A 22,334-nucleotide genomic window follows, 5' to 3' on the forward strand; every position below is an offset into this window, starting at 1 on the left:
TGAGGAGACCTGTTCGTTGTCCTTTCGGTATTGCAGCTTGAGTATTTCCAATTTTAGAATGACTCTTAACAAGAACATGATTTGTGCTTTGAGCTGTAGCAAAGTCATGTTCATTAAACACTAGCGTAACATACGGTACCATCTCGCTTTCTTGGAACTCATTAACTGCTTTACCGACTAAAGCTGACTGAGAAATATGATGTGCACATTAGATGACGAAGTCGACTTGACTCAGTCAACTTGCCCCATTCTGTTACGTTAAAAGTGTTTGACTTCAGGAGTAGACTTAACAAGTTCAAGACATGGAATAAACATCACTGCGAAACACATTTTGTCTTGTCCAAGAAACAGACAGATGTCTTCTCAGCCTTAACACGGGAACCAACGTACGCAAAAAGACCCTAATGCACACTGAACTGGAGGCAGCGGTTTTACATTGTAAGATTTTATCATCACCCCTCGTGAAGGAGTAGTACTGTCCATGTGGTTATGCAACATAGAGTATAAACATATATGCTTAGACTAAGTGAATAGTCATCTTCACCTTGCTGTAGTAAGCCCTCCCAGATTTCAGTCTCAAAAATCTGCATAATACACTTCGTTAGCTTATCCGATTCCGCAGATGATTGTCCTTGGTACCGTCTTTCTCACTAAACAGATTCTGTATTTATTTCGGAATACAGAAAACAATTCAGCAGATCATTTCGAAAACTAGTAATACTGAAAAAGCATCTTGTTGAATCGTTAACCGCTGTAGCGGGAGCTAACCGGCATAGTACAGATATTTCGATATGTCACTGGTGTTTCGGAGAGAATGCAGCCTACTGCTACAATAATAATAATAATAATAATAATAATAATAATAATTAATATTATTATTATTAGTAGTAAGTAGCAGCAGCAGCGGCAGCAGTGCTGTTATTATTATTCTCGCGTAACCCAACATGGCTTCGAGTAAATGTTGAAAAATAAGCAATGTGTTTGAATCTGAGTAAGATCTCATGATTTATTTGTGTAGTCTGAACTTTTCTGAATTCGTCGCAGAGGAAGGAACTTCATGACAGATAAAACCAGAATCCAATATTCCTTCATCTGTTAATTCATTTTACGCGTTTCAACGTTAGCCATCATCAGAATAGTGGTTCAAATAAAAAACAGAGCATTACATACAACATGGTTGAGTTGCAACGATCACGAGCGACTGACTGTTCAGTGCTCGTCAAATAAGTAATCCTGTGTTTTTTTGTGAACTAGGATGTGACAGCTAACGTCAAAACGCGCAAAATGGGTCAACAGATGAAGGAATACTGGATTTTAGGGTTCTCTGAATCATAATTCCTTTATCTGTGACCCGTTCAGAAAATGACAGAATACGCAAATTAAACACCTTAGTCGCCTCTCTGTTGGCTGCCTTTATGGCACACTTTCGTTAGATCTCATGAGTTCATAAACGTATAAGCAAGACAAACTGCTATAATTTCGCAACACAATGTTCTTCAAATTAAGTGATTTATGAGGGTCACAGCATTTACTGAAGAAAGAAACTGATTATGTGTGTTAGAGTAACATGCATAAACAAATTACAGATGAAATTAAAAGAAAGAATTACGGAAATCAGAATTCGAATGATAGGACACATACACTAAATTACGAGAGAATGAGGGATTTGGGTAGATTGGAGCCAGTTTATATTGATGACTACAGAAGTAACAGAAATATCATCCTAAAATCGATTCTTTCTGTTACTAATACTCTTGTTATATTTGAGAAGCAATGTCATTTTGTGTTTACCTTCTCCTGAAAATGCTAGGCTCGTGTCGAAAGATGCACTGGCTACCTCCCGACGTCTGTAGACCACTTGTGCTCTTTAGAATTACTGAGTGCTTCATCTTACGGTACTGCGACCTGTCTGAGCCAGTTAACGACCTACTCAAACTGTTCAGCGTACTGTGAAAACGTAGTTCTTCGTGGCATCATTCTTGAACTTGAAGAAATACTTTACCATACGGATATTTAATATAAATCTCATATTAAATAATACCTGTAAACAGTATAACTACACTTCAATCGAGTCTCAACTTCTTCGCACATTATAAAGCTGTTTACCTTTCTACACTTCCGCCGTATTTCGTCTTACTTGTACGGCACGTTCTGACAACTCCAGCAGTCTATTTCTAATACTTCTTTTGTGCCAGTATTGGAGCATTCTCAATTTGTTTGTGCCAAGTGTGTCCAAACTAGCAGACTTCCATTGAAACTTTTTTCGTTACTGTCAATAATATGCAAGTGTGTCCTAACAGAGCACTGTCTTAGTAGCGTTGATTTCCATTCCAAAGCGACTCCACACGGCAAGTTCATTAATCGAATGTTCATCATTCCTAATTCGAGATACTTTAGGCTTCACGGCAGTCGTAATTGGTTTTCCATGGCGTTCATTTCATTCATGTTGTCCTATTATTGAGTCTGTGACTATCTCTCTCACAAAATCACTAAACAAATATTAAATTAGGTTGTAGCTTGTTGCGCACTAAAGCGTTTGACTAATATTACGTTGTTGCTCAAAACGTATTTCTGAGTTCATCAATGGGGTAGAAGGCATAGCCATTGCAACAAGTACTGCAATCACCTCGACTCATAAATTTCCAGTTACTGGAACTTTCGACTTCAGGCGTGAATCACTACATCATAGAGTGATATCAGCTGAGTTTATTATTACTTCATCATTATTCTAACTGGTTTGACGTACTCCACCACGATCCCATTTCGTGTACGAAACCTTTCATCTGAGAATAGCACTTACACCCAACGTTTCGAACGAATTCTTGGATATAGCTCAATCTTCGTCTTTCCTTGCGGGCATTCTAGAACCATGCTGTCTTAACACAAGTTCGTTCATTCTTTCCCTCGCTCCTGCAAGTTCCTCCCCTCGCCGATTCTACAGATAGTCTCCTCATTTTTTATTTTATCCGTAAACCTAATTTTCAACATCCTTCTAGAGCACTACATCTCGAACGCTACAATTTTCTTGTTTTACGATTTTCCCACATTCCGTGATTGACTTCTACACAAGAGTGTGTCCCAGGCTGACATTTTCAGTACTTTCTTCCTCAAATTAAAAACGACGCTTGGTACTACAACACTTCTATTGGCTGTTTCTTTGGTGGTTTGTTATATTCTTCTTTCCTCGTCCCTCTTGTGGTAACTTGCGTCCAAGGCAGAAGCATTCCTACACTTAGTCCAAGTGGTCCACAATTTTGATGTTTATCATTAATTTCATTTTTCTTTTTTTCTAATTGGTACATGTTTCGTAGGAAGCTTTCCTTTGAAACAAAGTTTCAGAGTCGAATAGTTTTTCTGCCTTCATGTTTTGGTACTGCGTATGTAATTTTTGTTATTTCAACAATACGATATGCTACTGTACCGTTGAAATTTCGTGAAGATTTAAGAACGCATGCAAAGTCTACAAACGTCTGAGCCATTGTTTCCCTGGCTTTTCTTTAACACATTTATCATCAAAATAATGTGGCACTATATTTTTGCAAGTTTCAGGTACTAGAAAATTTTACCCGTTCATTTATTATTCCTCTTTCGTAACTAAATTTCTGATTGGATATTCACATATCCCTGCATAGCATTGCTGATTGAATCGTGGTTAGACTGATCGAACCTGCAACTTTTTTCCCCCTTCGTACGTATGTCTGTTCGTGGGTACCCAGTGAAAGAGTCGTTTTAGTGTCGCCTAGGAAACGAACAAGCCGACAGCAGTTCCTCCAAATATCTTCACACTACAGTATCAGTCCTGGTGATTCGCCTACTTACCTACTGAAAAATACCTTCTAACTTTCCTTAGGTTTATCCCATGATTGAGATTTACGGAACATTAGTCTAACAAAAGTGACTTAAGCTGTCTACAGCTGTTGATGGTGACAGTCCAAAACGTTTTGAAAATGGATTATTAAAATATTGACCAAGTAAGCGTAGAACGTACACGCTGACGGTTGCATACGAATTTATTTATTCACATAGTTGGTTTATTAATCCCGGGAGCCGTGGAACTCGACGAGTTTTGCAGACGCGCAGGCAGACAATCGGATGAAAAACTGCAAAAGAACAATTTTTTCCGTGGGTCGTCGTTACAAATTTTCGGGTTTATTAATTTAGTAGTCATGTGAAACCATGCTCCTTGCGAAAATGCATAATTTTAGGTCAACCGGATGTACCATAAACGTTTTGATAAGTGAGCTGCGAGTACCAAACTAAATTACTTAAATGGCCACATCTTATAACTGTATGAGGTAGAAACTTAAATGCTTTGCTTCGCTATGGGTGCATAGACCTTAGTGTGTGACATAAATTTCATCTGGATACGGCTACATTTTCCTGAGGAAAAGGAGTCGTAACAGACGGACTCACAACAAACGATAAAACATTTTTCTCGTGTGATGTAAATACACATTAACCGTTTTAGGATATTTTCCCATTATTTATAGCGTGGAACTATACACCCTTTCAAAGTTAATGATTCTAGGTCAATGGGAAGTACCCTACATGTTCTGATGAGTGAATCTGCAAGTGCCAAAAATGTGAGATAAAAGGCCGTATCTTTTGACCGCGGTAACTTAGATACTTGAATGATTTACATCGCCAAGCGACCGTCTACGTTAGTATGTGTACAAGTTTCAACTTGATTCGTCTTCTTCTTTCTAAGGAAAAGGGATCTCAGCTGTCGGACAGAGAGACAGACACACAGAGACGGAAAACAAACTGAACCTATACTTAAGGTGTTCCTCACAGTCGTTTAATGCTTAAAGCCTTCCACAGAGCCTCTCCCTATTTCACTAAAACACACAAAATGTTCTTGAAATGATGCGAAACCTTCAGAAGTGTCCTCCTTTGTGATGTTGTTCAATTAGCGCGTCACATCTGCCTCTAATTCGTCAATGGTGAAGCATCAGACAGCCATGACCCACATTGTTGTTTTGCGGTAGATTCAATTTGGCAAAATCAAGTCTCTTCATCTGTGACGATTTTTGCCAGAAAAGAAATGTCCACGGTTTTCATTATAATCTTTCTGGAGAATACCTTGAACATTTGATACATAGAATTTGCCGTTCTTTGCTCAATGTCGATTTGTGCTACATCAGTGGTGAGACACTACGGCCGCAGATTCATCGCCAGACACTATCTGCTTACAACTGACTGGTTGACAGATATCTGTTGTTTACTCTTGTCAGTTCTATGTGCCACCATGACGCTTATGGGTCAGGATTAAAATCAGTCTTGGAAATTTTTCGATGGATGGCTTATGTAAGTATCATTTTATTCGAATTTGTAGTTATTACCAGTTTCATGTTCCACAACTTCTTTGGCATAATGTTTTCCGCATGTTATCAAACAGCTTCTTTTGTGCCATGTTATTAAGCCTGGTAGGATTCCCAAAATCTACAGTGTAATGCCTTCCACACGTAGAAATGTGTAAACAGATAAGTTTGTAATGTTTATGTGATCACATGTTCTCCTGCATTAAGAATATTTTTGACAGACTTTGAGTATCGTACTGCTTAAGGTCAGTATATTCCCATAATTATCCTCGATATTAAATGATCGTACGGATATCTCCAACTACATAATTTTAATAAATTTGTAAGCTATGACTCACCTATCTATGTTATTTACATCAGTATAGAAAATTACGCCTATACTTATAGAATTCCCACTGTAAATAAGATGCTAAAATGTATTATTGGGACCGAATTAAAAGATATAGTCACAGATATCAACATTGTCGTTATAGCACACTTCAACGTATGGAACTTAACTGTTACCACTGCTCAGTGTATGAACAACTAATAACCAGAATTATTCTGAAATCAGAAAACAAATTCTATATATCGTTTTCAGTAGAACTTATAAAATATTCCCGAAAAGTAAAAAGTGACATAGCAAATTCGAGGAAGAAAATGACCACCAGAAAGATCAAGAATTAAAACATGGCGCTTGGAGACATTTCTGCCCAAACTCACCTGCTACGTCAGAAACTGATGCCTTTGGCCCACATTTCACGAAGTAGTTATAGAAAGTAACCATCACGAGTCCACGGTTGCTCGCCTGTTTGTAAACAAGAACGGATATCTGAGGTATTTTGGTTTCACAACAGTACAGTCAAATGTGAATAAAGGTTTTAACATTAATATAACTACGAACACATACGGGCTATTAGGCTAAGTCACTTGCACTAAGAGAATATCTGTAATTTAATGCTGGTTGCTCGGTGTGTTCACCAGATACAGTAAAAAGAAACTGGAAAAGAGCATGTCGAAAATCTGAAATCAAAACGATCAAAATAAGACCTTTTATTCACCTCCTCACTTCGTACCCGCAACAGTTAGCATAACACACCATAACAAGAAAAGGAGACTCCTTTGTATAGGTTCTATATATTCATAAAACGCCCTATACATTTCCATACAAATAAAAATTTCGGTTAAACTGTAGGGCAATCCCTAATACTGTCTTGAGCTTCAAACTGTACAATAAGAAATTATTTCAAACTTAACAAGAAAACAAAGTAAAAGATTTTGATTAACGTATATTTCAAAATTTTGAATCAGGCATTCCAAAACTGTTAACATTCTTATAGTTATTTCCATATTTTTTGGATGATGATTTGAAAACATATGCAAATTAAATTTTTAATAAAGTATGACTTTCTCTTGATATATAGATTGATGCCTTGTAACACGGTTGTGCTGCAACATATGCGTCGCTGGTCGTCTAGGTTTCACTTATTAGCGTCTTTTGATGGAATTGTGTCCTGTAAGCACTGTACGATTTGTTCAAAGGGTACTGAGTTGACTGTCAAAGTGCGGGAACACAGATATTTAGCCGAGAAGTTGGATATCATTTTATTTGTGTGATATGCTATGGTACTTCAACTGAAAAACTAAATAACTAAGACGAAAGAAACTAAACTACTTTTAGTTCAGAATTTATTGCATAGTTTGTAAAACAAAACCATATCTCATCGACAAAAAAGGTATTGAAGTGGCAGTTAAAAGCAATTTTGAGGACACTTCAGAGACGAGACCCGCCAAGCAACGTTCCTTTTCTACTAATGGTTATTTACAATAATTACAAATATTCGCACTACCGTTTTACTTTGTCATATGCTTCGCACGGCACGAAATGTATTCTGAAGAATTTGAATAATTTGATTTTAACAAATTGCAAAACAAACGGATAAGGTTATAAAAAGTGATGTAGAACCTAACACATAATTCTAGAATAAACTCAGGTGCTTCGCTTCAGACAAAGTACTATTTATTAAAAGTACCAGAATGGTGGACAGTCAGTGATTAAGCGAAAGTGTTTTCAATTTGTTTGAAAGCGTTTTCTATTCTCTATGGGCACCTTCACGGTGCAGATAGACATTCATGTTTATGACTGAATGGTTTTCAATAATTGCACATCAACGTTATCATTTAGTTGAATCCTGTTGCCCAAAGAGGTAAACCGAAGTGGTGATAACTAGCAAAGTTATGATGTGATGGTAATAGAGACCACGCATGTCCATGTGTCTATGGCTGTATATGTTTCATTATTTTTTTCTTTATTTTGTCTGATTTACAAAAAAATGTAAGTCCAGCAATTTTCGTCGCCCTTATTACTATCTTCCACATTCCATAATTTATGCAGAATTACCTAATGGCTGTCTCAGTTTTAGGGGATGTCTACAGTCCTGTAAGAAGCATTGAACAGAAAATGCTATTCTTTTCTATCCTGGTCAGTGATTCTTTGACAATAATGAGGGAATCAGTACATAGTGTGAGTTTGCGACCAATATCTGCTGCCTATAAATTTATTTCATATTACTTAATATGGCTATCGCAAATATATAAATCGTCATATTTCTGGAAAGACATTTGTATATCCATCCGTTGTGTCACTGTGGCACTCTGCCTGAAGAAATCTGTAAGTGCTAGATGTATCAGCACAGACTACCAGTTGGGTCAGTCTCTGATTAATTTTAGTAAGTAGCCAGAGCTACTTATATTTGATGTATTGAAACTGATTGAAATATATGGTGGCCACAGATACTCATCGGAATAATTTCCTAGGACACCACGCAGAAATTTGCATCTTTTTCTGAAGTCTTAATTCTCATTTACTGCAGTAATACTCACTCCATTCCTGTGTGTGTGTGTGTGTGTGTGTGTGTGTGTGTGTGTGTGTGTGTGTGTGCGCGTGCACTCGCGCGTGCTTGTGTGTAAGTGTGTCGTTCGGTATAAAGACCTTCTTGCAAAAACTCTATGTGATGTACAGATGTGACACAAAATGTTTTAATAAGTAAATTTCAGTACAGCATAGGAAGGACAGCTCCTAAAGTAATCTCGCCCTGGATGTGTAAATACACACATGAATAAACGTTTTGCATCACCCCGGTTCCCAGAACTCCTGTGGATATTGTATCACAGACACAGTCCCTTTGACTGTTCAGAGATGTCACTAAACCCTCCCAAAGATGTAAACAACCATGCATGAGTAGCGCCTATTAGACGGAGCGGGTCTGACAGCCGATCAATTCCAGTCATTCCACCGTGAAGAAGGTACACGGCTCGTGTCGTCTGTAGTTCAACCATGCCTAGACGGTCAATACCGCGGTTCGATGGCGTCCTCATTGTTACTTTGTGCCAGGAAGGTCTCTCAAGAAGGGAAGTGTCCAGGCATCTCGGAGTGAACCAAAGCGATGTTGTTAGAACATGGAAGGGATACAGAGAGTCAGGAAATATCGATGACCTGCCTCTCTCAGGCCACCCAAGGGCTACTACTCCGGTGGATGACCGCTACCTAGGGATAATGGCTCGGAGGAACCCTGACAACAACGTCATCATGTTGAATAATGATTTTCGTGCAGCCACAGGACGTCGTGGACGTCTTGTGACGACTCAAACTGTGTACAATAGGGTGCATGATGCGCAACTTCACTCCCGACTTCCAAGGCGAGATCCAACTTTGCAACCACGACACCATGCAGCGCGATACGGATGGGTCCAATAACATGGCGAATGGGCCGCTCAGGATTGGCAGAACGTTCTCTTCAGCGATGAATGTCGCATTTGCCTGCAAGTACACAATCGTCGGAGACGAGTTTGGAGGAAATCCGGTAAGGCTGAACGCCTGAGACAACCTGTCCAACGACTGCAACAAGGTGGATATTCCCTGATGTTTTGGGGTGGCATATTGTGGGGCCGACGTACGCCGCTGGTTATCGTGGAAGGCGCCGTAACGGGTGTTCGATACATGAATGCCATCGTCCATGCGATAGAGCAACCATATTAGCAGCATACTGGCGAGGAATTCGTCTTCATGGACGGCAATTCGTGCCCCCATCGTGCACATCTTGTGAATGACTTCCTTCAGGATAACGACATCGCTGTACTAGAGTGGCCAGCATGTTCTCCAGACATGAACTCTATCGATCATGTCTGGGATAGTTTGAAAAGGGCTATTTATGGACGACGTGACCCACCAACCATTCTGAGGGATCTACGCCGAATCGCAGTTGAGGAGTGGGACGATGTGGACCAATAGTGCCATGATGAACTTGTAGATAGTATTGCATGACGATTACAGGAATGCTTCAGTGAAAGAGGGCGTGGTACTGGGTATTAGAGATACCGGCGTGTACAAAATCTGGACCACAACTTCTGAAGGTCTCGCTGTATGGTGGTACCAAATGCAGTGTGTGGTTTTCATGAGCAATAAAAAGAGTAGAAATGATGTTTATGTTGATCGCTGTTCCAATTTTCCGTACAGGTTCCGGAACTCTCGGAACCGAGGTGATGCAAAACTTATTTTGATGTGTGTGTAAAATTAGTCATAAAAAGGAACATGCTGCATTGTCTAGAGCAAGAGCATCGCAAGAGAAGCAAACCATTAGACGAAGTACTGTGCTCTGTTCTGAATTTGGTCAGGATGGCTCCATAGCATCTGAGCAGTGCAAATAGATCGAGTCTTTCGTCACCAGCAGACGCTGACCGAACGGCGTTTCTTGTCTCTCTTCTTCATAGTGAAGTTTAACTCTGTTCCTCAACTATGATAAGACAGCAAGTGCAGCAACGGCATCCTGTTTTATAAGCATTTTCAAAGCTGGTTCTTTGGCTGCGAAGCACGCTACCTGACAAAAATGGTTAAGACCCCAGAAGGAAAGGAGGGAAAGATTAGAATATTCACGAGTTGAGAGGCTATGTGATCTTATTTCAGTGATTATAAAAATTGATTCGGATTTGCCAAGTCTGCAGTATACTTATCAGCATGATCTGGACACCCTCTGTCCTGGATGTTTGCACAAATTTGGATGGCATGTGTGTAACAATCCATTACACCTTCTCCTGAAGCAAGATGGCCGACAACTGCTGTAACTGGTCCATGACATTCTGAATACTGAAACTATTACGTAGTTGGTGTTACAGCTGGTTTAAGAATTGTTCTATCAGGGCAGATTTAGGGATCTTGCCGGCTATGGCCCCAGTTTAATATAACACATGGATCATAGAGACATGTGTTAAGAGTGGAGGAGCACTTAAAAAATTAACTGAAAATTTGTATTTTTGTAATTTGGACGCTTTTCACAATATGTTATCTGCTATTTATATAATTTAACTTAAGTGCGTTTTAGATGAAATCTGACTACTTTCCTGAACAGAATTCAACTGGAAATGAAATTTACTTACAATATCTACGACACGAAAACAGCATTGATGCTCCTATAATCATATATCTTGAAGAGTCGTCCCCTTCCTCTAAAGAAGTTCTATAATATCTCATGTACAGTAGTTAATCCATTCTTTTGTTACCTCGTGACGACCTGACACTGTGATGCGGTGCTTCTTTTCTATTTGCATGAAAATTTGTTGCCAACAGACAATATGAAAATAAGAAATTAGTCTCTTTCGGGTTTCCTTGTAGGTGTAACATTAACTATTACCAGACACTTTTCAACTATTAACAGACCTTCTTCACTTTACTGCACTACTTTTGTTCACCAGGCAGAGTATATCTCTTCTCACGTTAATAAACCAACGTCAGTCCTATCTTACAGCCTTGTTATACTGCCTTCTCAAAGTTAATTAAACCCTTATCTCTTCACCAATACCTATCTAACCACTCCTAATACGCAGCAGTCTGGTGTCCGGTCTTATCTGTCGCCATCCGTCTTGCCCTCGCTGTCGAGTCTCTGTAGCCTTCCGCCCGTGTCTGTTCGTATTTTTCGTGGCATGGGTTGTATATATCTTCCGTACAGCGTTGCAGGCAGCGTATCAACGTTGTCCACGGAGTTTGCCATGTTTTGCACAATGTTTTGTCATCTGTTACAGTGATGTAATCTATGCGTTTTCCTATCAACTGTCTTTTATGTTTGGTGCTTTTTTATATGTCGACCTTAACCTTATCTGGGGTTTTTAGTTCAGCTTCGTCAAGCATCATACTTTGCGTTACCTAATTTCTATTGTTCTTCAGTGAATAAAAAGCGTAAGGAGGCTTCGAAGTTGACCCTAGATACCGTCACGTCACAATTGTCCCGTTGTAAAGTGACAGTACGATACTGTGACATGAGAGGCAAAATAGCGGCCGCGGTGGCCGTGCGGTTCTGGCGCTGCAGTCTGGAACCACGGGACTGCTACGGTCGCAGGTTCGAATCCTGACTCGGGCATGGATGTGTGTGATGTCCTTAGGTTAGTTAGGTTTAAGTAGTTCTAAGTTCTAGGGGACTGATGACCTAATATGTTAAGTCCCATTGTGCTCAGAGCCATTTGAACCATTTTGAAGAGGCAGCAAATGAGAACGCACATTGTCCATGAAGTAACGTTGTGCTGACAAGGTCCCCTCAGTCACTATCAGATGTAACCTGAAGTGATACCCGATAGCTCTCCGCACAATATGGCACTAGGAATAACACCGCTGTGCCTCCCCAGTACATTGTAAGAATTGTATCTCATCAGAAGTCACCATCACACTCGCTGAAGATGATCACCCGCGGTAGAGCAGCGCCGCGACTCATTGCTGAATATATTGCGACGCCATAATTCAGTGACCATGCTTTACGGTCGGCGCAACACTCCAGGCATAAACGTTATGGCTGTGGTGCTAATGCCACCTATGCACAATAATTCCCCAGTCCGGGGGCTACCAGTCTCTGACCAATGGTCATGGATTATACAGACCGCTGCTTGGTTCTCGAATTGCCAACGCAGATGTGAAGGGATTACGATGTGCTTGGCGCAAAACATGACGATCCTCGCTTATGTGGGGCATATGTTGTCGACTGAGACCCTGATAACGGGTATGTCTGCTCTCATGCTCCCGTTCCGTCCAACATCCGGCAACAGACGCATCCAAATGCCCCAAAGACGTGGATATTGCTTGATTCGACAAGACAGCTAAATCTAGATCCGCAATGAGGTGAAATTCAAATTCTGTCATTTGCTGAACCGCTGTCTCACACAAGCAAATGGCTTCTCTGTGTCCTTCGTTGCGATTACTCAAAATCTGATGGATTTCACAACCTTCATACACCTTAGCAGGCCTACTAATAGCACTAAACGACAATAAAACTAATTTACGGTCTAACACACTGCAGATTTATACGTTCTTTCTCAACATTTATTGGTGGAGAACACAGGAACTTCGACAAAAGAAGGAAGTTTACGTTTCATGTCCCGTTAATAAAGAACTAATCACGCATCCGTCGCTGATCCTACGTTGTGATCCATCTGAAAGAAGTTCGTTGCCGATCTTGTTTTACACACTACCCTTACCTCTTTTGAATTGCTTGAAGTGCATTGAGGGTAAGGCAACATGTTACTTACATTACATTAGTAACTAAGTAACACTAGACGTTTCTTTCGTGCTGCATAGGTTGTCACCTTTGAATCATGCCTTAAATGCACTGCTCTTCTTGTGCATCTGCTGTACCGGCTAGTTGGATGGATTTATGCATTGTGATTTCACAGTACTTTCTTATGAGTGCGTCGTTCTTCACAATCCCCAAGGAATAAAGTGAGAAGACTGATCAGTTTTGCATACATTAAAAGGAGTAATTACTATTCGCTGACCTTAGGTGGGGATAGTTATCGAACGAAGAATTTAGTACATAAATCAGTTTAAAACTGGACTTTTATCGTTCTGCGAGGAAAAGCGTTGTGGTAGGGCATCCGCTTAGAAAAAGGATGATGACAGTTTGGAGATATATGAACGGTCCACTGCGGATTCGCTACACTCGTAAAGATCGAAAGCTGAGTAGAGGTATACTGTGAGAAACTGAAACACAAAATGAAAACAAAGAACAGAATGAAGCTTCCGAAACAAGTAATTTCGCTTCAGGATAATGCACGCCTCCATACAGCTAGGAAAACACAGCAATACAAATCTCGGTTTTGACCTGCAGGAACACGATCACTACAGTCCTAACCTAGATGAAAATGACGTGCACCTTTTGGTCTGGTGAAGGAGACCTTCGTATCCACATTCTCGTTGAATAAAGAGCATGAGATGGCGGTGCAAGAACACATATATGCTTCCAGAACGGAACTGGGACGCTTGGGTAGCGGTTCACGAAGTGCGTAAAAGTTGAGGGAGATGTTTTTGCTTCATTTCTTCTCAGCAGTTTCCTTTCTTTTCGAGCTGATGTCAAACGTGCGGCAGTGAACTAAATATCTCCTCTACGTATATATTAGACATAAAAAGGTCATTTACAATGTGTAGTGTATACTTAAAAATTATAAGGGAGCAGACGAAGAGAGGCACAGTGTTTACATGTGGTGTGCGCCGATAATGTTGGTGCTTGTTTCACCTACAACACAAGGGTGAGCTAGCAAACTATGTTTACGGCTAGGCTGTAGATAGTGGAGCCCGCTGACCAGTTGGTGCAGCACGTCGTCGGGAACGTTGCGCGAGTTGTTGCAGAGCGCGTAGACGCTGGAGTGCGAGAAGATGACGGGCGCCTGGCTGGTGGCGAGGGCGTCCTTCATGGTGGCGACGCTCGCGTGCGACAGGTCCACCATCATGCCCAGGCGGTTCATCTCGCGCACCACCGCCTGCAACACGGGGGGCGCGTCAGCTGCTTCTCCTCGACACTTCCATCCAGTGCACGTGCGTTACTGGTCATCAGAACTACAGACTACAGCATTGTGGAAGAGAGACCATAATTTAGTCATAAAAACGTGAGAAAATGTAGCATAGGCGAAAACAGATGTTTGTTATACAGAACGTATCACAAGAATATTGTGTACAGTAGCTAACTGAATAATTTCTATAAGCCTGTTTAGACTCTTAGGGATTCACACTTAGCCTGTAAATATACTTACTAAAGTATTTCTTTTTAACAATTGGAGTAAACTGACATTGAATTCGCCAACAAACAAAGACATTACTAGGTTTGAAAATATTACCATGTAGACTACTCTTTCGTATCTAAGGACCAAAATGTTGTTTTAAAGCGCTAGAGCAAAACATGGAAGATGTTGCAGATAGACTTCAAGCTATACCTAAGAAATGTCAATTCTCATAAACCGTCGGAATACTCAAAAAGTTCTAAAAGAACAGATTTAGCCACCCCTTGTACAGTTTATGACATTACTTTGACTAGTAAACGTAACTAACATTTATGTTAGATACAACATGCCTTTTCTGGTATACAGAAGTAATAATAGTCAGTGTTTAGTCGCTGAAACACACTATAGGAAAAAAAAGAAGGCTCATCCCATAGCAATTACCCGAATGGGAGGGAAATTTCTGAATATGATGTACAAGTATAGAGAAAAAAAAAAAAAAAAAAACATTACAGCACCAGAGAAATTGGACGCTTTATTCAAGAGAAAGAGCTTCACCGATTGAGCAAGTCAGTAACGCGTAGGTCTACCTCTGGCCCTCATCCAAGTAGTTATTCGGCTGGGCAGTGACTGTTACAGTTGTTGGAATATCCTCCTAAGGACAATTGCTCTCCTCTCTCGAACAGAGTGTCAATGTCCAAAGCTGGGGGCAGGGCCCTGCCTAAATGGTCCTAGCGTTCTCAGTTGGGGCGAGATTCGGCGACCCTGTTGGTCAAGGCAAGGTTTCGCAAGCACGAAAACAAGCAGCATAAACTCTTGCCGTGTGCAGGTGGGCTTTATCTTGCTGAAATGTAACCACAGGAAGGTTTACCACGAAGCTGAACGAAACGTGGCGTAGAATATCGTCAGCGTACCGCCTCGCTGTAAGTGTGCCGCGGGTAACAACCAAATGGATCCTGCCATGAAAAGAAATGGCGATCCAGACAATCACTCCTTGTTGTCGAGCTGTACGACGGGCGACAGTCATTTTGGTATCCCGCCTCTATCCGGGGCATCTCCTGACACATCCTCGGCCTCGAAACTCGTTAAATGTCGCAGAACTCTCTTGAGTGATGTCTACAGCTTTGAACTGAGTTCAGATGACTAGCAAATACGTGTCCGGGAACGCTGCAGATAGCAGTGGGATACCATTCCGACTGTCACCCACTATATAGCCCGACAACCAGGAGTATTGGTTTCGATTGCCATCCCATTTCATAGTAGGACCCATCTGGTTGTGATCCGCTGCATCATTATAGGAGAGCTGCGCTCACATTTTAGCACGGCGATATTTTATTGTGGTTGTCTTCGTGTTTTACAAACTCTGCCCTGGTCAGAAAAGTTGCAGGATCTGTCACCAACTGAGAATGTTTGGAGCTTTATTAACAGATCCCTCCGATCACCTCACGATTTTGGCGATCTATCACACCAGTTGGGCAGAATTTAGCACGGTATCCCTCAGGAGGAGGTCATCCAACAGCTTCAGCAATCAGTGTCAAGTGGGATTACAGCTTGCGTAAGAGCCAGATGTGGACCTAGGCGTTACTGACTTAGTTGGTGAAGCTATTTTCTTAAATAGATATCCAATTTTTGTTTTGTTTTGAAATTGTAATTCTAATCGTTTTTCGTCTTTACATGTACTTCACATTTACCGATTTCCGTAGCATTTGGATATTTCTTTCGTGGTCCGTTGTTTCTCTTGTCTTAACTTTAGGTAAGTTATTCATTGTCGACAGAAACAGAAAATAATTTTTAGTGTAGTAGCTCCATGCCTGATGCCTCCCCTCCTCCATCACCTATTCGGGCTATGTGTACTTTATTTAGGACTGAGGGTGTAGCTATCGTCCATAATTTTGGATGTGACAGTGCTATAAGATTTTTCTTTTCATCCATGTGAAAAATAGTGAGTTTGATGCTTCCACAGTGTGCTCCTCTACCCACCCACCATCTCCTTTTTCTCTTCATTTCTTAACACTCTCTGTTCGGTGAAATTTAGGAATACAGACATAAGAGTCACTTAGGAATGAAGTGAACAAGAAGTTCAGGGAAGCTATGGAGAAATGGCTGCATAGAAAATGCGAAGAAATCCTTAAAGAGATGTCTGTCGGAAGGACTGACTCAGCATGTAGGAAAGTCACAATCTTCGGTGAAACTGAAATCAACGGCGGTAACGTTCAGAGTGCAACGGTAATTCCACAGTCAAGTGCAGAGGAGAGAGCGGTTAGGTGGAAGGAGAACATTTCAGGCCTCTATGAGGGGAAAGTCTTGTCTGATGAAGTGATACAAGAAGAAACATGCATTGATAAAGAAGAGACAGGAAATCCAGTGTTAGAATCCGAATTTAAAAGAGATTAGAAAGACTTAAGATTGAAGAAGACAGAGGGAATAGGTAATATCAACAAGAATTACTAAATTCAATGGGGTGAGTGGCAACAAAATGACTATTCACGTTTGTGTGTATAATGTACGTGTCTGGCTACGTTCCACCAGACTTTCTGAAAAACGTCGTCCTTACATTTCCGAAGATTGTAAGAGATGTCGTATAATCAGCTTAACAGCTCGTGTATCCAAAAAAATATGGAGGAGAATGAGAAAGGAATTTTAGGTGGGTTAGATGATGACCAGTTTCGCTTTAGGAAAGGTAAAGGTACCACAGAGGCCGTTCTGACGTTATGTTGGTAATGGAAGAAAAAGGGGAGAAAAGTAAAGACAATGTTCGTAGGATTTGTCGATCCAGAGAAAGTGTTCAGCAATGTAAAATGGCACAAGATGTTCTAATTTCTCAGCAAAATAATGTAAACTATACGGAAAGGCGCGCAATTTCCAATACGTATAAGAGCGCAGAATGAAAAATTAGACTCGAAGACCAAGAACAAAGCACACGCATTAGAAAGTGTGTAATTTAGTAATGTAGTCTTTCGCCCTACTGTTCAATCGATAACTCGAAGACGCAATGATGGAAATCAAAGAAAAGTTCAAGAGTGGAATTAAACTTCAAGGTGAAAGGATAACATTGTTATCGTAAGTGGAAATAAAGAAGAAGAAATACAGTATCTGCAGTCTATTGATTACAGAGCACGGACTGAGAGTAAATCGAAGGAAGGCGAAAGTAATGAGAACTAGCAGAAAAGAAAAGAGCGAGACACTTAACATCATACGTGATTATCACGAAATATATAAATTTAAGAAATTCTGTAGCCTCGGCAGCCAAATAACCCATGACGGACGGCGCAGGGAAGACGTCAAAGGCAAACTAGAACTACCAAAAATGTCATTCCTGCCGAGAGAAATCTACTAGTATCAAACATAGGACATAATTTGAGAAGTAAGTTTCTCAAAATGTACGTTTAGAGCACATCATAGCATGGACTATGGAAAAACCGGAACAGAAGGGAATCGAAGCATTTGACATGTTGTGCTACAGATGAATGTTGATAATTCAGTGGAATCGTACGGTTCGCCATGAGCAAGTCTCCACAGGATCGGCGGGGAAAGGAATATATGGAAAACTGACAAGAAGAAGGGACGGGATGCTATGACACCTTCTAAGGCGTCAGGGAATAACTTCCATGTTATTAGAGGGAGCTACAGAGGGTAAAAAGTGTAGAGGCAGACACAGATTGAAAAACATCAAGCAAATAATTGAGGACGTAATTTGCAACTGCTAGTTTGAGGTGAAGTGGTTGACGCAGAAGAGGAATTCGTGGTGGGCCGGATAAATCCTGTCAGAAGACTGATTACTCAAAAATAAAGTGAGAATTGCTTTTTTTTATCCTTTGATAAACATTTGACGATGCATGACTACAATAGGCTGAGAATCATCATATGCACCTAAGTAATGGAACATTTAACGTTTGATAATAAGTTTTATATCATTTAAATTGTATATATGTTTAAGATCTGTAGGAGGTACATTACCATACCTGTTCTTAATTTGTAAATCTCTATTGCATATTCTAGTTTTCTGAGATGTTCCACATCACAGAGGATCTGCTTATCACTATGGATCTATTGGAACGGGATGTTCATCTAATCTAATCCACGTTTCAGAACTGTGACAGTCGGCAATCAATTTAGTATTATAGATATTGTTTTGAAATCTTGGATGGCCAAAGCTGAACCAGCGCAGAAAATGTTTCTTGCATCCTAAGATTGGCAGCCCACCTTGTGTCATCAGGCATCAAAGTGCATATTGTAAATTGGGTTTCCTATGTTTTAATGCATAAAATGTTTTACGGACCGGTTTCATTTTGCGCAACCTGTCTGAATACATGGTCACAACACTCGGGGAAACTCTGAGAAGGTAGTGGTGCGTTCGCCTTAATATTCACAGTTCTCTCTTCAGATAGCAGTACCTGAAAATTTGCTGGTGAATCGCCTGGGTTGTCAGGTCCTGGGCCATGAAACTTCGTGAGTTTTACCTTTGACAAAGAACTGTTCCATATTTTGTCTTAATTTAGGCAAACATTAACCCTGCCGCTACTTGCAAAAGCAAATGCATTGCCTGCTTCTACCGCATTACAAAGTATTCCAGCATGAGTACGTGAAAAGGCAGCAGCGATATGCAGGCCGAACAACTCTTCCCCAGCAGGCATTTTGAATTCTGTCATGGCAGTTCCACGGCGCATCAACTGATACGCTTTTCGAAGAATATCAGGAAGGCTACGATGCGGCATGTGTATTACACGGCTACATTATGTGACGTATCCCGAACCTTCAACACCATATGGCACGAGATACCATTCTACAAGCTTCTGGACTTTCGTGGAATTATTCATGCCCAACCACAGCTGCAAAAACCCTGGTACACATATCAAACACACTTTCTCCATTATCTGTCTTTTGATGACTTTAGTTTCCTTCACATTCATTAGCTCTAATTTCTGCACAGAGTCTGTAGACAACCGTCATAATACAAAGTTATCGGAATATGAAAATGTTGTGGTTTATAAACAGGAGAGCGACTGGTGCATACACATTTCATATCATCTATTAAGATGTTAAAAAAGAAAAACAAGATCAAATCTCTAATAATAATTTATATATTCATGCTCAGCATCTGTTTTCACAAAATTGTGACTATTTTCACTCATTTAAGTCCATAAATCACACAAAAAAATTCTTACAGCTAGCATAAATTGAAATTTTTCTCACACACACCAACAAGTTAGACAATGGGTCACGATAACCAACAAAAAATAATTACTAATTCTTTGCCTAACATTTTTATTTATAATGACTTGGCGTTGTGTTTACCACGCACATAAATGTATTCAATTTAGTTGCGACACACTGTCACCTAAGTGGCCTGCGGCCATAAAGTAAATTACGGAACTGCTTATGCATTGGGTCGCTTCAAAACAACACGTTTCTTCATGCTAAAATAGTTTTTCCCCAAACTTCCATGTAACTTCAACGCATGGTCGTAGACGTATGGTTGACGACATATGGAAGTTTCGGTCTCGCTGTGAGTCGTCCACGGCCAGCCAAATGGTAAGGCGACCGCTCGCCATAAGCGGGAAATCCGGGTTCGAGTCCCGGTGTGGGACAGATTTTCATTGTCATTCTGTTCCGCAGCCAATGGTTGTCCTTATTCGCAGTTGCGAATTCATTGAATGTACCAACGAATTTTTTCGTGGCAAATATGTAGAACGTCGTTGTGACCATGCATTCGACACCAGCATGGACTTGGATCGTAAGATTTCGGCTAACCTCACTGAAGGCTGGAGCTTCTACGACCATCGCCCTCAGCAGTTTGAAGAAACACCTACTTAATGAAGTAATTAAAATATTTTGGAACAAGAATTCAATATGGTGTTAAAAATATGTCTATAGTCTTGTGAATACAAATGTACACTGGCTCTGTCTTCTTTCCTTGTTTGTTTAAAATCATATTTCATTAATTCTTGCTTAATGTGATAATTGTTGTCGGTAGTGATTAAGTTTCACATTAAAGTTGGTGCAATCAAGAAATTCAATATTTTTCAGTACAATAAACCATTTTGGTAAAAGGAAAAGGCAGCTCGTTCGGGAAATAACTTGTCCAAGAAAGACAAGGGATGCGGACTCGAGTTCCGGCACGCCATAAAATTTTAATCTGCCTGGAAGGCCATATTCCGCAGCAAAGAGAAAATTCATTCTAGAAATAGTTTATTATTTAAAAATGCTTACCATGTTTAGTTACAACTAGGGTTCAGCAGCTAAATTACAAATTTTCTAGGCATTCGATTTCATAACGTGATCCGGTAGTAAAAGATGAACGATCGCCACAATTACCTCGTTGAAAAACACTGAAGTTACAAAGGTAAATTTATATTTTTGTTTCAAATGCGGCATAGCCTCAAGAGCTTATGATTTACAAAATAGTTATACCTTTTCTCCGTAAATTTATTTTATATGTGATATTTTCGACTAATCTTGCCCGTTCTTGCAATTTAATTTTTTATTGATTGTACCTTCATAGATGGAAATTTCAGACGATTAACGTACTTATAAGATACCGAGAGGAACTGATAAAAATCTTCAAAGGAATAACGGACCCGACATTTCTTTTGGTATAGGTTAGAATTTATGGTCAATTACGAAATTCCCCTAAGCCACCGTGAGACTTTCAAATAATGTTCTGGGACATAACGAAATCGGCCGAATACTCTCCTTTCCTTTTTACGGTTACCTCATTTCGGTAAGTGATATAAAAATGCAGTAAACGGTCCACAAGAATGCAATATATATCTTGAACGGCATTTGCCATTCGCCGACCATTAGTTGAACTCGAGGTGGTAGTAAGGCTGAGACCGCGCTCCCAGGGAGCCCCGTAATAGACGGCGGGCCCGCCATTTAGAATTCCATTAAAACTTTGCCCGAGCACCTTAACGCCGCTCGCCTGGATCATCCAACAACGCTATGATATACACATCGACGCAACTTTGCATGTATTGTTCGCCTGTTAAGCTGTTTCTCGTAATTACCTTTCCAAACTGAGTGAGTCCGCCGTGCTCAGGAAACTTGGCTTCGTGGTCAACGGAGGACGAGTCTGCCCTGCAACAAAGAGTTGCCGAAATTAGTCATCGTATTATGTTGACGAAATGTTTCATAGTCGTTCATACACAGTTTTGCTATCAAAGATATGTAATTAAGTAACAAGTATCCATTGTTATGTAGTGGAACCATACGTAATACTAAATGCAACTTCACTACTAAAACGTCATGTTTTCAATCAAGTCCCTTAAGCATGTAACCAATCACAACAATTAACTAAATCAGCATTATTAGTATACTATCTTCAAACTGACGTACTAAAATATGTTTTTGTCAACATGTGTATCACGAGCACCAAAACATGTTCATCATCTTCTGATCTATACTCCAACTAAATACCAAGTATTAAAGGCATATTTATAATGTTAGTTAAGGGATTCTAGTACTTTTCAGGCCGAAACTAAATACGAAGTAGTTGGGCTGTTATTGCTAAAATTTTAAGTATTTTTTTCATGGCCTGTCCGAAAACATAGGCTACTTTTAATACGAAAGATATCTTGGGCGAGGGTATTATATTAATGAGTTGTGCATTAGGACCGCCTGTCCGCAAGTCAATAAAAAAAATGGCTCAGAGCACTATGGGACTTAACTTCTGAGGTCATCAGTCCCCTAGACTTAGAATTACTTAAACCTAACTAACTTAAGGATATCACACACATCCATGCTCGAGGCAGGATTCGAACCTGCGACCGTTGCGGTCGCACGGTTCCAGACTGAAGCGCCTACAACTGTTCGGCCACGCCGGCCGGATGCAAGTCAATAAATAAAATATTGATTTTGCGTGGATCGTTTCGCTTCTTTTTATTAAGCTATCACCAGTGGTCTGAAATTCATAAGCATTTTGCTTTGTAATGAGTACTTTCTACTCACGTTTTCTAATAATTCACATTTACAGGGTGTTTCAAAATTGACCGGTATATTTGAAACGGC

General features: G+C 40.3%; 1 protein-coding gene across 1 annotated transcript in view; it reads right to left on the reverse strand.

Annotated features, from left to right (window-relative positions):
• Window positions 1-22,334, reverse strand: part of LOC124789039 (dipeptidase 1-like) — a 169,110-nt gene that overhangs the window by 41,684 nt on the left and 105,092 nt on the right. The window contains exons 5-7 of the mRNA XM_047256329.1: window positions 21,335-21,404; window positions 13,917-14,093; window positions 6,024-6,108 (exon numbers count right to left, since the gene is read on the reverse strand). Of these exons, the coding sequence (XP_047112285.1) occupies window positions 6,024-6,108; window positions 13,917-14,093; window positions 21,335-21,404 (332 nt within the window). The remainder of the gene's footprint in view (window positions 1-6,023; window positions 6,109-13,916; window positions 14,094-21,334; window positions 21,405-22,334) is intronic.

The sequence above is a fragment of the Schistocerca piceifrons genome, chromosome 3, assembly GCF_021461385.2.
Source record: "Schistocerca piceifrons isolate TAMUIC-IGC-003096 chromosome 3, iqSchPice1.1, whole genome shotgun sequence".
NCBI classification, from domain to species: Eukaryota; Metazoa; Arthropoda; class Insecta; order Orthoptera; family Acrididae; genus Schistocerca; species Schistocerca piceifrons.